Source organism: Tamandua tetradactyla, chromosome 3, assembly GCF_023851605.1.
Source record: "Tamandua tetradactyla isolate mTamTet1 chromosome 3, mTamTet1.pri, whole genome shotgun sequence".
Lineage (NCBI taxonomy): Eukaryota > Metazoa > Chordata > Mammalia > Pilosa > Myrmecophagidae > Tamandua > Tamandua tetradactyla.
In genome coordinates this window covers 30,763,120-30,779,308 of record NC_135329.1, presented here as the reverse complement: position 1 = coordinate 30,779,308, position 16,189 = coordinate 30,763,120, and the positions used below count along the sequence as shown (strand labels likewise).

The 16,189-nt window shown below is 36.6% G+C and overlaps 1 protein-coding gene across 1 annotated transcript in view; it reads left to right on the top strand.

The window, feature by feature from the left end:
• The window catches only part of KIF13B (kinesin family member 13B), a 331,605-nt gene that overhangs the window by 161,927 nt on the left and 153,489 nt on the right, over positions 1 to 16,189 (top strand). Inside the window, exons 15-16 of the mRNA XM_077152891.1 lie at positions 13,104 to 13,190; positions 14,792 to 14,982. Of these exons, the coding sequence (XP_077009006.1) occupies positions 13,104 to 13,190; positions 14,792 to 14,982 (278 nt within the window). The remainder of the gene's footprint in view (positions 1 to 13,103; positions 13,191 to 14,791; positions 14,983 to 16,189) is intronic.

Here is a 16,189-nt window from a genome sequence, read left to right as displayed (position 1 = left end):
TTTTTGGTTTCCCAGTGTTACTGCATTAATTCATCCAAGAAATCAGGGCATTATGATGAATATTTACTATTATTATAGAAAAAAAGAATGTGCTGAATTAGAAATCACATGACTGATCTCTGCTGGTTCCTTGCTTCTGGGCTCCACTGCTTTCAGTCTCTGTCCATGTGGGGTTTCCTCACCTTGGTTCTCTGGGGCTGGCTTTCATCTTTTGGCTTCCCTTGGGTCTCCCAGGTTCTGGCTTGCTTAACATATCATAGTATTGTGTGCTGGGCTCCAAGGATCTCAAAACATCCATGTCTCTGTTCTCTGAAGCAGCTGTTTCCAAGCCTCTACATCTGCTGTCTCTTTTGGCTCTGAGGTTTCTCCAAAAAGTTTCTTCTTATAAAGGATTCCAGTAAACTAATCAAGGCCCACCTGGAATGGGTAGAGCCACATGTTCATCTAATCAAAAGTAAACGCCCACATTTGGTTGTGTCATGGTCAGGTTCATGTGTCAACTTGGCCAAGTAAGTGGTGGTACCTGTTTGTCTGGTTGGACAAGTGCTGGCTTGTCTGCTGCAATGAGGACATTTCATAGAATTAAATCATGATCATGTCAGCTGCATCCACAGCTGATTCCATTTGTACTCAGTCAAAGGGGAGTGTCTTCTACAATGAGTGATGCTTAATCTAATCACTGAAAGCCTTTTAAGGAGGATTCAGAAGAGACAGGTTCTTCCTGCTTCAGTTTGTGAGCCTCTCCTGTGGAGTTTGTCCAGACCCTCCATTGGAATTGTTGGCTTCACAGCCTGCCCTGCGGATCTTGGACTCTGTGTTCCTGCCGTCACATCAGACAATTTTATAAATTGTGTATTTGCAAGTGTTCCCTGTTGATTCTGTTTCTCTAGAGAACCCTCACTATTACAGTGTGTGTCACATCTCTGTGGAGATAATCTGATCAAACATTTCCAACTACAATATTGAATCAAGATTTAGGGAAGCGACTGCCTCCACAAGATTGAATCAAGATTAAAACATGTCTTTTCTGGGGTGCATAATACTTTCAAACTGGCACACCATCCAACAAGAAAAACCCTATGTAAAAGAGTGAAAACAGAGTCCAGAATAAACTAATTAAAGAAATCAAATGCCTAGACACCAGCAAAAAATAATGAGTCATAATAGGAAAATTGAAGATATGGTCCAGTTAAAGGAACAAACCAACAGTTCAAATGAGATACAGGAGTTGAAACAACTTTTTCAGGATGTTCGAACAGACATGCAAAGTCTTATCAAAAATCAAATCAACGAGTTGTGGGAGGATATAAAGAAGACTTTGAACAAACAAAAACAAGAACTCGGGAGTTTGAAAAAAATTGCAGAACTTATGGGAATGAAAGGCACAGTAGAAGAGATGAAAAAAATAATGGAGACCTACAAATTTAGATTTGAAGAGACAGAAGAAAGGGTAAGTGAACTAGAGGACAGAACATCTGAAATCTGGAATGCAAAAGAAAATATAGGGAAAAGAATGGAGAAATATGAGCAGTGAATTGAATGACAACATGAAGCACATGAATATATGTGTTATGTGTGTCCAAGAAGGGGAAGAGAAGGGAAAAGGAGCAGAAAGACTAATATTAGGAAGAAATAATCACTGAAAATTTCCCTTTTCAAATGAAAGATATAAAATTACAGATTCAAGAGGTACAGTGTACCCCAAACAGAGTAGATCCTAATATTTGATATATTTAGGATTCTGAAAAAGAGAAAAACTGCCAGAAAACTGTCCTTTAAAAACAGGGAGATTAGAATATTTTCCTACAATCAGTCACTGAGAGAATTTGTGATTAAGAGACTGGCTGACAGGACTGGATACAAAAACTCAGAAATGGACAGCACAATACTACCTAATTGTAATGTAATTATGTTAAAACATTGAATGAAGCTGCATGTGAGGTATAATTTTTTTTTCTCTCTATTGTTTTATTTCTTTTTCTGTTGTCTTTTTATTTCTTTTTCTAAATTGATGCAAATGTACTAAGAAATGATGAATATGCAACTATGTGATGATTTTAAGAATTACTGATTGTGTATGTAGAATGGAATGATTTCTAAATGTTTTGTTAGTTAATTTTTTTTAATTAATTAAAAAAAAAGAGACTGGCTGGATGAGAAATACTAAAGGGAGCACTAGAGGCAGATAAGAAAAGACAGGAGAGAGAGGTGTGGAGAAGAGTGTAGAAATGAAGGCTATCAGTAAAGGTAAAATTCATGTAAAATCCAAAAGACAAAATGGTAGAAGAAAGTACTGCCTTTACAGTAGTAGCACTAAATCTTTTTTTTTCAGTCTACTAAATTTATTTTAACATTTGTTCCCCCATTATTAATTTATTTTTATTCCATATGTTTTACTCATCTGTCCATAAGGTAGATCAAAGAAGCATCAGACACAAGGTTTTCACAATCACACAGTCATAGTAAAAGAATGAGAGATGATCTGTATCTTATACCCTATACAAAAATTAACTCAAGATGGTTCAAAGACCTAAATTTTAATACCATAAAACTTTTAGAAGAAAATGTAGGGAAATATCTTATAAATCTTATAATAGGAGGCAGTTTCCTAGATCTTATACCCAAAGCATGATCATTGAAGAAAGAAAGAAAAAAATGGGAACTCCTCAAAATTAAACACTTTTATGCATCAAAGAACTTTGTCAAGAAAGTAGAAAGATAGCCTACACAATGGGAGTTAGTATTTGGAAATGATATATCAGATAATGGTCTAGTATCCAGAATATGTGAAGCTATTGTTCAACTCAACAACAAAAAGACAAACAACCCTGTTACAAAATGGGCAAAAGACATGAACAGAGACTTCTCAGAACAGGAAATACAAATGGCTAAAATGCACATGAAAAGATGCTCAGCTTCCCTGGCCATTAGGGAAATGCAAGTCAAAACCACAATGATATATCATCTCATACCCACCAGAATCGCCATTATCAAAAAAAAAAAAGCTGGAAAACGACAAGTGCTGGAGAGGATGTGGAGAGAGAGGCACACTTATCCACTGTTGGTGGGAAAGTAAAATGGTAAAACTGCTGTGGAAGGCAGTTTGGTGGTTCCTCACGCAGCTAAGTATAGAACTGCCATATGATCCGGCAATACCATTGCTAGGTATCTATTCAGAGGACATGAGTGCAAGGACACAAACAGACATGCACCCCAATATTGATAGCAGCATTATTTATAATTGCCAAGAGATGGAAACAGCCCAAATGTCCATCAACAGACGAGTGGCTAAACAAGCTGGGGTATATACATATGATGGAATATTATGCAGCTGTAAGACAGTGTGGTCATTAGATTCAGTTGTCAACTTGGGCACGTGAAGGCACCTGGTTCTGTTGCTGTGGACATGAGCCAATGGTACATGAACCTCATCTGTTGCTTTTACATCTGCAGTCGGCTAGAAGACGTGCCTGCTGCAGTGAATGATGTTTGACGTAATTGGCTGGTGCTTAAATGAGAGAGCGCAACATAGCACAGCCCAAGCAGCTCAGCATGCCTCATCTCAGCACTCGCAGCTCAGCCCAGGCCTTTGGAGATGCAGAGAGAAATCACCCCGGGGAAAGTTGTTGGATCCCAGAGGCCTGGAGAGAATGCCAGCAGAGACCATCCTGTGCCTTCCCATGTAAGGAAGAACTTCAATGGAAAGTTAGCTGCCTTTCGTCTGAAGAACTAACAAAATAAATCCCCTTTTATTAAAAGCCAATCCATCTCTGGTGTGTTGCATTCTGGCAGCTAGCAAGCTAGAACAGACAGAATAAAATAAGGAAGCATGTAACAACATGGATGGACCTTGAGGACATTATGCTGAGAGAGATTAGCCAGAAACAAAAGGACAAATACTGTATGGTCTCACTGGTATGAACTAACATTAATGAATGAACTTGGAGAATTTCACTTAACAGCAGAGGCTATCAGGAGATAGAAATATAGTAGATACTGGGTAATTGGAGCTGAAGGGATACAGATTGTGCAGCAGGACTGATTGTAAAAATTCAGGAAATGAATAGCACAATGCTTCCTCGTTGCAGCACGAAAGTACCCCGAATGAAGCCGAATGTGAGAATGATGGAGGAGGGCTGGGGAAACAAATGAAACCAGATGGAAAAATAGATGATGAATATTAAGATTATAAAAGCCAGGAATGCCTAGAGTGTACAGTTATAGTGGCTAAATGTACAAATTAAAAAATATTTTTACATGAGGAAAAAAATGAGAATTAAAGGAGGTAATGGGAAGATGCTGTAAACTGCTAGATAGTAATAAACTCGACAGTATACATGAAATGAACAGCTTCCTAGAAAAGCATGAACATCCAACACTGATTTGAGAAGAAATAGATGACCTCAATCAACCAATCACAAGTAAAGAGATTGAATCAGTCATTTGGAAGCCCCCCCAAAAGAAAAGTCCAGGACTAGATGCCTTCACATGTGAATTCTGTCAAGCATTCAAGAAGGAATTAGTACCAATCCTGATCAAACGCTTCAAAAAAAATTGAGAGCTGCCTCACTTATTATTTGAAGCCAACATCACCTTAATATGAAAGCCAGACAGAGATACTACAAGAAAAGAAAATTATAGACCAATCTCTTTAATGAATATAAATGCAGAAATCCTTAACAAAATACTTGGAAACTAAATCCAACGGCACATTAAAAAAATTATACACCATGATCAAGTGAGGTTTATTGCTGGTATGCAAAACTGATTCAACACAAGAAGATAAATTAATGTCAGTAAATCGAAGTAGAAAAGCCATATGATCTCAAACTTATAATTATTTATAGATATTGTAGAAATTATAATCAAACTGGAAAATAATCTTGTATCACCTTCCAAGGAATCATGAGCTGTTTTGAATTAAAAAAAACAGATGCTGCCATGTTCCCCCTGTGCCCTTCCAGCTTAGAGAAGTATTGAACTTCATCAGCCTTCTTGAACCAAGGTATCTTTCCCTGGTTGTCTTAAGTTGAACATTTCTGTAGACTTGTTTTAATTGGGACATTTTCTCAGCCTTAAAACTGTAACTAGCAACTTACTAAGTTCCCTTTTTTAAAAGCCATCTGTTTCTGGCATATTGCATTCTGGCAGCTAGCAAACTGGAGCACATACCATACCCCTTTCCCCTCCCCCTCACCAATCACCAGCATTTCAATCTACTAAATTTACTGTAACATTTGTTCCCCGTATTTATTTATTTAATTTTAATCCACGTTTTACTCATCTGTCCATAAGGTAGATAAAAGGAGCATCAGACACAAGGTTCTCACTATCACACAGTCACATTGTGGAAGTTATATCATTATGCATTTATCTTTAAGAAACATGGCTATTGGAACACAGCTTTAGAGTTTCAGGCACTTCCCTCTAGCCTCACTAATACACCTTAAACTAAAAAGGGGATATCTATATAATAAGTAAGAATAATCTCCAGGATAACCTCTCAACTCTGTTTGAAATCTCTCAGCCACTAACACTTTATTTTCTCTCATTTCTCTCTTCCCCCTTTCAAATTACATGGAATCTTGAATAGGGAGTGAGATGTTATTGGTTTGTACAAGTTAGTGTGATGCCCTGATACATTTCAGAGAAATTTGGGCCAAGAATGAAAGCCTATTTGCAACCTACCCCCCCCCCCCCCCCCCCCAAGGACTGGGGAGAAAGGATATATTAGGTTTCCCCACCTGGGGAATTCCTGATATTCTTATAAGTACTGGGGACAACTAACTTTATAGGCCAAGCCCTCCATCTTGGGACTTGCCCCATGAAAGTTACTCCTGCAATGGGGAAGTTAAAGCTTGTTATAACTATGCTGAGATACCCACCAGAACCTCTTTTGTTGCTGATATGTGGCATCTCTCACCTGCTATCCCCCTTCGTGGGACATGACCTCTGGGATATAAAACCCCTGGCAATGGGGATATGACTTCTGGGGATGAGCCAGGACCTGGCATCATGGGATTGAGAAAGCCTTCTTGACCAAATGGTTTTAGTTTATGGTGTATTGGAGTGGCTAGAGGAAATTACCGGAAACTGTTGAACTATATTCCGGTAGCCTTGATTCTTAAAGATGGTTGCGTAACTATATAGCTTTTTTTTGCTTCTACAAAGGGGATTTATTAAGTTACAAATTTACAGTTCTAAGGCCATGAACATGTCCAAACTAAGACATCAACATGATGATAACAAAACTCTGAAGAAAGACTGCCAACATCTTGAACACCTCTGTCAGCTGGGAAGGCATGTGGCTTGCATTTGGCTGGTCCTTGCTCCCTGTTTGTTGCTTTTAGCTTCTGATTCCAGTGGCTTTCTCTCTTGGGTCCTTTGGGTCTTCTCTTAGCATTTTCAGGTGTTTTTCTCTCTCAAAGCATATGTGGGTCTTCTCTTAGCTTCTCCAAGGCAAACTCTGGGTTTCATCTCTTATTTTAGTATCTCCCATGGCATTTTCTTTTCAAAGTATCTATGGTTTCTCCAAAATGTCTCCCTCTTAAAGGATTCCAGTAAATGGATTAATATCCACCTCCAAGGATGTGATCACATCTCCATGGAAACAACCTAATCAAAAGGCCCCACCCAATAATATGTCTGCCCCCACAAGATTGGATTAAAAAAACATGGCTTTTCCGGTATGTATCATACCAGAAAACTGTTTTCTGTATAGTGGTTTCAAACCTGCACAGATGGTAGTACTTTGATTTGTTTCTATTAGTCAGACCCCTTCTTTAAAGTGAGGGCTGGGTCAACTTTTCCTATGTCACTCAGGTTTTAGAGCGGAAAAGTAGGTAGACCAATTGAAATTAGGTTCTGCTGGTGAAGAAGAGAAGGATGTGCATGAAAATGTCTCCCACAAGCTGAATACACTTGATTACCAGATGTGGTATCTATGATGATTTAGTCCATTTTTTCCATAGTCAATTTTACAATTGATTAATTATTGGTAAAGAAATATTTTGCAAAGTATACCCTCATAGTTTTACTCTGAGGCAATGAGGCAGCACGTACAATTTGTTTTCAAACAATAAAATAGCAAACACAATGTAAGAACCTTGTGTTGTCCTTGGTGACTACAATAAATTATGGAAATGTTTCTGTGCTAATTAGAATATCCTATAGGGAAATCTAATATAATTTATTTACCTCAGTAGTTTGATATAGATATTTATATGTCACTCTGATCAGCATCCTTTTGTGGAAACTTCTAACTGAAAAGCCAGAGTTTTGATGATAACTCCATGGAAACCTTTTGCAGGATACAAGGCATCAGAAAACCTCTGTCATCACTGCTTATGGATCTTTTAAATAAATAAAATCTTCTATTTGATTAGCTTCTTTTTTGTATTTGTCTTAATTTTTCAGGTTGAAAACACATGAAAATTAAAAAAAATAAAAGGCTTGCCAGGGAAAAAGCATTTTAGAAGTTCTTGGTTGAAGATGAGATAGTTTACATAGGAAGACTCAGAATAGTTTTTTTTCCTCCATAATAAACTATAGAATAACATTTTTCCTCTAATGTGTATCTTTTTTTTTTTTTTTAAGATTTTACAGTACTATATTAAAATAGTATCGAGGTATAAAAGTCATCCTTCATTTTTTATTAACTTTTTTTATTGTGAGATATAACATATATGCAACAAAGCAGTAAATTTCCAAGTATATTTTAGTAAGTAGTTATAGAATAGATTTTAAAGTTTGGTGTGGGTTATAGTTCCATGAGTTTTCATTTTTTCTTCTCACTGCTCCAAGACACTTGAAACCAACAGAAATATCAATATAATAATACAGCAGTCATGATCATTTGTTAAATCCTATCTCCTCTGTTATACTCTTCCTTCTTCTCTGTTATACTCCTCCTTCTCTTTAAATAACGTACATACATAAAAGCAATAAATTTCAAAGTACTTTGCAGCAATTAGTTGTCGAAAAGATTTCAGAGTTTGGTATGAGTCACATTTCCACAATTTCAGGCTTTTACTTTTAACTGCTCTAAGGTACTGGAAGCGAAAAGAAATAGCAGTATAATGATTCAACACTCATACTCATTTTTAAACCCAACCTTCTCTATGTAACTCTACCATCACCTTTGATCTTTCTCCCATTTGGGTTATTTTCATTCTAACTTTTTCATATTGGAAGGGGCTGCCAATAAGATGGGATAGTAGGATGGAACTAGTTGATGTTCTGGAAAGGCTGGCCCCTCTGCATTTCAGGACTTATCTGGTCCAGGCATCCATTTGGAGGTTGCAGATTTTGAAGAGTTACCCTAGTACATGGAACCTTTGTAGAATTTTAAAAATAATGTCTTAGGTATTCTTTAGGATTGGCAAGAATGTGTTCTAGTTTGCTAGCTGCTGGAATGCAACATATCAGAAACAGAATGACTTTTAAAAAGGGGAATTTAATAAGTTGCTATTTACAGTTCTAAGGCCAAGTAAATGTCCCAATTAAAACAAGTCTATAGAAATGTCCAATCTAAGGCATCCAGGTAAAGATATCTTGGTTCAAGAAGGCCAATGAAGTTCAGGGTTTTTCTTTCAAGTGGAAAGGTATGTGGCAAACACGGTCAAAGTTTCTCTCTCTCTGGAAAGGCACATGGTGAACACAGTCAGGGTTTCTCTCTCAGCTAGACGGGCACATGGCAAATACAACATCATCTACTAGCTTCCTCTGTAGCTCTCCAGGAGACATTTTCCCTCTTTATCTCCAAAAGTTGCTGGATGGTGGACTCTCTGCTTTGTGTTGCTGTGGAATTCTCTACTGTCTCAGGTTCTCAAGCTTTCTCCAAAATGTTTCTTCTTTTATAGGATTCCAGTAAAGTAATCAAGACTCACCTAGAATGGGTGCAGACACGTCTCCACCTAATCCCGTTTGACAACCACTCTTGATTGAGTTACATCTCCAGGGAGATAATCTAATTAAAGTTTTAAACATACACTACTGATAGAGATTAGAAGAAACAGCTGCCTTTACAAAATGGGATTAAGATTAAAACGTGGCTTTTCTAGGGTACATACATGTTTTCAAACCAGGACAGAATGGTTTTGGTTGGAGTTTGGCAAGTTGTGATAGTTAGCAATGTCTAACTGAAGCTATGCAATGTGTAACTGCATAAGAGTGGGCTCCACTGTAGCCTGTCAACTCTATTTGAACTCTCTCAGCACTGATACCTTATTTGTTACACTTCTTTTCCCCCTTTTGGTCAGGAAAGCATTGTCAGTCTCACGGTACCTAGGCCAGGCTAACTATATTGGTTTTACAGTATGACCATATGAATATGAAAACATTATGACTGATTGTCCCTTTATCCAGGCTATGGACAGATGAGCAGAAAAATAAGGACAAAAAGTAAATAAATAAATAAATAAATAAATGGAGTGGGGGTGGATAAGGCATAAAAAAAATATTGGGTAGACTGCAACCTCAGTGGTCAATGGGAAGGAGGGAAAGGGTATGAGATATATGTTTTTTTTCTCTGTATCTTTTTTTCTGGAGTGATGAAGATGTTCTAAAAATGATCATGGTGATTAATAAACAACTGTGTTTTTATATTGTGATCCATTGATTATATACTTTGGTATGGCATATGAAGATGATATCTCAACAAAAATATTTAATAAAAAATAAAGTTGGCTTCCCTCTCTTGTGTAAGATTTTGTTGCTTGGTTTTATATCGAACATCTCCTTTGACATCTGGTTTGTCAGTATTTCCCAGCCAAATCAGGGGTAGTGTTTCATGCAGGGGTGCAACCCCTTTTGGAAGGATCTTAGACAGAGGGCAGGAAAGCAGCTTTTGAGACAGTACTTTCCCAGCCTATTACAGCAGCCTGCTGGGCAGGGTCCAGACAGGTTCAAAGTCCTGAGACCCAGGGGGTCATGCTCATCATCCAGTTTCTAGTTTAGGACTGTTCTGCATTTTGCTCTTTGCTTGAGAGTAGGGCCTCCCTGTCTCTCCCAGATTCAGGCACCCTGAAGCTGCAGGCCTTTGAGGTGGGGACTGGGCATCAGGAACCGCAGTGGCGATGCTCTTTGTTAATACAGTGGAGCTGTTGGTTCTCAGCCTCCTGTATGGAAAGAGTCTAGGCTACTGGATCAAGAGTGTTAACTTTATCAACCAACCACTGACCCAGGACTGTGCTGCATTTTCCCTACTGGCAAGAATCAGGCTGCTGCACAGCTGCCGGCCCCACAGGGGTGGAGGATGTATGGTTTGAGTTCACTCACCCCTATTTCTCAGTCAGTTTATCTGCTTTTCATTCAGCTCTTCTTTGTATGTCAAAGTACTCCTTCCCTGGTTTCTTTGAGCTACAGTATTGCTGGTTTTGACAGTTGTTGCCTGTTCTGTAGGTGTTTTTGATGGAGGTCTTTTGCCTGTCCATTTCCACCATCTTCCTAGAAGTTCCATGTAGTTTAATTTTTTTTTTTTTTTTTTTTTGCATGGGCAGGCACTGGAAATCGAACCCAGGTTTCTGGCATGGCAGGCGAGAACTCTGCCACTGTGCCACCATTGCCCTGTAGTTTAATTTTTAAGGTTGTACTTTTTGTGTTTCATCTCCAGGAGAGAGCTTCGTTTCCTCTATCGTTCTCTGGGAATCTGAATCTGTTCTGTTTGTTTTTGTGCAGAGTTTTCTGCCCAGCTCTTGTGAGTTGTTTACATTTTCTCCCTCACTCATGCCCTGTTTTCCTTATACTCTTAAGTGGTGGGAGCTGTCTTGTCTAACTTGTCTAACAGTTACCCCCCTTTTTGTTTTTTTCCCGTGAGGCTTTTCTGCCTCTGGTTTCTTCCCCATTAGGGTTTTCCTCCTCAGGGAGCCAGTTCGTCAATCCAGAAAGGTGGAAAAGTCCATTTCGTGTTTGTGTGATCCAGCCAACTAAAACTGAATTCAGTGAGGGCATAACAGTTCTTGACAGCATTTCTATCATGGTCTCTCTCTGTTGTTGTTTTTTTTTGCGCTCTTCCCTGGGGCCCTTTTATATATAGCACTCCCCAGCTCCTGGTCTCTGAGGACTTAAATCTGCATACCTGCATATGAGTTCTCACTTTCCTGCTGCGAGTTGCTGTATAGTTTCTGTCTGCTATAGAAGGGGCCCAGGCGTGCTGTCTTGTGCCACTTCCAAGTTACATGATACCCAGTGGTGGGGAGGAGAATGTGTCTGGGTCTGGATCTGGAATGGAATTGTCCTACCTGATATTTTTCTGTTTCTTCAATTCAGTATTTATGGAGCCCTTCTCCAGTCTCTCTTGTTCTCCGGAATTTTAAGCAAGCGGGATTTGTCCTTTTATTTGCTAAATCTCTAGGGAGGCTTTTTTAGTTGATCTCTTATGTCACCATGTTGATGACATCACTATATACTTCTCATTTTGTCACGTGAAATATTAAAAATGAGGTGAATTCTGTAATTTTTAGTGCTACATCAAAGATATTCTTAATTGAAAATTTTTTCCCCTGCTTTTTTGTAATTTGAGTACATGGCTGTAAAAAATCCAGTGACTATTAGTAATGTTTGGTGTCTTTGCATTGATTTGTACTAAGCACCCACAGTTTGACTTACCATTCTTCTGCATCATCAGTACAAATGTCAGCGTAGTGAAAAGAGCCAAGTGACATGTTAGCATTTTTATGAAAATGCTTTTTATCTTGGGGACCTTACTTAGATCATCTTTTGAGAAATGTTTTTATTTGCTAATTACAGCTTAGTGTCTGTGGCTTTTAGAAATAAATGTTTCTATGTTTTTACCTTTACTACTTGTATTATTTTTAAGAAATTTGTGATCATAAAGTCTAAAATCTGCTAATTTTAGTTGTTCCCTTTTATCAGCAAATTTATCATTACCATACATTTTGAGTGTGTTCTTTGGATAATCAGATTATAGGAAAATAAAGATTATTTAGTTTTAGTGTTTAAAAACCCACATGGTGAGTGAATTTTAGAAAGGGAGTGAGATTTTGCGTGTCTGCATATACATAAAAAATAATGAATCTTGAAAAAGCCAGGTAAGTGCATAGGAGTTTAAATAAAGTAAGATAATGTGGTCTGCAGTGATCAGCAAGTTTTACAGAGGAAACTTCTCAAACTGGGTTTTGAGATTTAGGTTAAAGGGATAGAGAAGAAGGAGAACCTTATTCCAGGTTACAGGACTGTATGAGCCTGGGTTTGGAGAAATAGCCCATCATATTTAGTGTACAGAAAAGAAACCTTTTTTTTTTTTTTTGTAGGAGATAAGAGTTGGCTAGAGTTGGCAAGGGAGATAAAGAAGGATTCCTTGTATAAGGCCTTTAACATCAAGTTAAGGAATTTGAACTTTATCCTATGTCTTAAAGAATGAGTAATTCATCAGGAGAAAGGCATGTTGACACTGGTATTCAGGAATATTAGTCATATAGTGGTATGCATAAATTTCTATTTATTTCCTTTTCATTCAAATTCTTCCCTTTCTTTATGCCGTTCTACCTATTATTTCTGCTACTATATATCATTGTGAAGATGAGCAGACAGTTACAACTATATATCTTCTATAGTGATAGGATCAGGATATTTTTGTGTTGTATAGGAAGCTGTAGGAAGAATTTAATGTAGGCCTCATTTCTCATTACTGATGATCTGTAGATATTTCTGGAGTTTTGTTGGTTGATTGGCTTTTATTCATTTAAATTGGGAATGCTTGTTTTACATGAAATATATACTGCTTCCTTCTCTTTATTGTTTTCATAATGGTTCAATAACTCTCTAATTTGTTATATATAACAAACTTAGAATTTTGAAAAATGGGGTATATTGATGTCTAACGCGTAATACTATACACGTTGTTATATAACATTTTGAACTTTGAAAAATGGATGATACTCTATTATATTTAGTACTGTAAGCATTTGAAGCAAGTTAGCAAAGAACTAAGTGTAAGTTATAAAATTCAACAAGGTCAGGTTTTAATTTGGGGAGTTGATCATTTTTATTATCTTTGTAACTTAATTTCAATAATATTGGATAATCAAAGCATAAGGCATGATAATCATTATTCATATGTATTTGACCTCTTTTCCCTACAGAACATTTGTAAATGGCTCTTCTGTCTCCAGTCCTGTACAACTATACCATGGGGACAGGATATTATGGGGAAACAACCACTTCTTCAGGTATGGCATTGTTCATGGCTCCTAAAAAGGGAGATTATTTAAAATAATAATCTGAAATAAGAAGATAGTATATTACAAACTAAACATAACTCCACATAGAAATTTTGAATTATTTTGTATATATGTTTATTTACTATATGTGTATGTATGTATTATATGTTTATTCATAAATATACATATTATATGTATATAGATATGGTTTGAACTCTTGAGGCATATGAACAGTAGTACATTCAGGAAAAACACTGAATTCACTTACTTGTTTACTTTCTTATTGCCCAATGGAAGATGCTTGTTTTGCCATCTGAAACAAGAACTTTTCTTTTTTTTTTTCTGAGGTGCTAATCTTTTATTTGTTTAATTTTACTGAAAAACAGTTTTAGATTCTTCATCCATAAAGTAAGGTTGTATTTCATTTAGAAATGCTTTCAGCTGCAAGTAGTGGAAAACTTGACTGTAATGACTGAAATGATTAATTTGTTTTCCCATAAAAGAAATCAGAAGGAAGTCAGTTTTTGGCATCTGTTAAGCCTCTCAAAAATATCCTATTCGGATGTCTTGTGATTGTTATGGCTATTTTCCTTTTGGTGTAAAATAGCCACTCTGATATAGTTAGTTATCAAAGCAACATTTAGGCAGATAAGAAAAGAAAAGGAGGGAGAAAGGTGATAGTACTAGCCCTGACTTTCCTTTTGATTAGAAAAGGCAAAAGTCTTTCCAGAGTCCCCACTAGACTTATTTATCTCATTTGCCAAATGCTCAATTTGCCTCTTAAGCTTCAAGGGAGATTGAGGAAGAATATATTACTGGGGCTGCACACTTTGTTTCCCAAACAAGATTGTGTTGTATAGGCAAAAAATGGGAGCTGGATACTGTATAAAATTAAAATCTTTATTCCTCTTCTCATTACTGGACATTGTACTTCAGATATCTTAATAGACTTTTCTTATAGCTAATGGAGAGCCTTTGCTTGTAGGCCAGTTGATATTTTAACTATTGATAAAAGAATAGAAGGATACAAAGTATGTGGAAATTGTTTTTTTTTTTCTTTCCTTTTTCTCTTTCTCAAACCAACTTAAGTATAAGTTACTTGACTTTTTATTTTTCGAACATTCATAGTTTGGGTTAAATTGACCTCTCAAGGTTTTGATGTACTGATTTTGAGTACTCCCTATTTGTTGCACTCATAATTTCTCTAGACAGACCCTGAGCTTTTCCATCTCCATGTCTTTTCTCTTGCTATTCCCTCTCTCCTAATTGCCCTAATATCTGCTTTTTTTGTTTTTTAAGGTTGGTTCAAATGCTTTCCTACTCTATCATATCTTCCCTTATTACTCTGGTCAGAAGTGGATCTCAACTTTTCTTTAGCACCTAGCCTGTAAGAGTCTGTGTCCTTATGTTACACTTTCTGTTGTGTTGTGTGTGTGTATATGTATTTTATTTCTACTAGAACATAAACTCCCTCAGTTCAATAATTGCCTTGTATACTTGCATGGTATCCCCCTTGGTATCTAGCAAATACCAATATTTTGTTAATCGAATGAATTAATGTGAATCTTTATTTTAAAAATCATATATTTTCTCTTTTTTTTTTTTCGAAGACTCAATTTGCCAAAGAAAAAAAAGAAGATAGAAGGGGAAGATGAGGGACAGGACAACTCCATGAAGAATGATAACAATTCTGAGCAGCTGGATGTAGATGGTGATTCCTCCAGTGAGGTGTCCAGTGAAATTAACTTCAATTACGAATATGCACAGATGGAAGTTACCATGAAAGCTCTTGGAAATAATGGTGAGCAACTCTGTTGTGCGTTTTAGAGTCTTTTCAAATTGGTGGAGTGTTAAAAATATTTAAGAAGGAACCTTTTCAGTGTTCAAAAGAAAGGAAGTCTTGTTTTGATGTTTTCTATATTATATATTTTTTATCTTTGTCTTTAATAATTTATTATATTTGTAAAATCCCTCTGCCTTGATATATGATCAAATCACTGTGAAGCTTGTTCTGTTGATACAATTTCACAAGTTTGAAACTTGGCAGCCACTGACTTACTATTATTATAATGTAGTTCTAGAGCATTAGCCAGTCTTAGATTATCTTTAGACCATTAAATAGATATGCTTTTTCTGTGTGCAAGATGGTTTAGAATGTATCCAACTGAGACTAGATGACAACATAAGAAATTAGGAGTATGGAAAGCTTAAAAAATTATTCCAAATTGTCTTTAAGAGGGCGGGCCATGGTGGCTCAGCAGGCAGACTTCTCACCTGCCCATGCCGGAGACCTGGGTTCAATTCCTGGTGCCTCCCCGTGCAAAAAAAAAAAAAAAAAAAAAAAAAATTGCCTTAAGAATCTTGTGGGATTACTTAAAATGATGCTTTAATAGGCAGCTCTGTGTTTAACTCTATTTGACTATTTTGACAGATTTTATAGGCTTTGAACTAGATATTCTGTTTTGTACTCATATAAATATCTTCACCTTTTTTTTTCGAGTTGTGAGTAGGGCAACATTTTTATATTTTTATCTCATTTGAGATAAAATTGAGAAAACGCAGGTTTTCCAAAGTAAAATGTTTTGAAATCAGATATGGACAACAAGACAAAAGCTTGCCTCCATGTTCACCCTGATTTTGCAAAAACATTTCATCCATGTGTGTTTTTGCACTAGCTAAGTAATTTTCTTAGAAGTGGACAAGTAAGGCTGACTTATGTTTTTTACTACAGTGAACTCCTTTGATATATTAAGGAATTTTTCTCTATTTTATTCTAATTTTAATATGAAAAATTTTAAACATACCCTTTAATACCTAGATGCTTACCACCTAGATTCAAAAGTTGTCGACATTTCTCTATTTGTTTTATTTCTTTCTTTATCTGGATCTTTGTTTAGTTTATTTGCTGAATGATTTGAAAATAAATTACAGATGTAATACACTTCACTTCTATTCAGATAAGGCCATTCTTCTATCTAAGCATATTAGCATTATTACAACTAATAAAA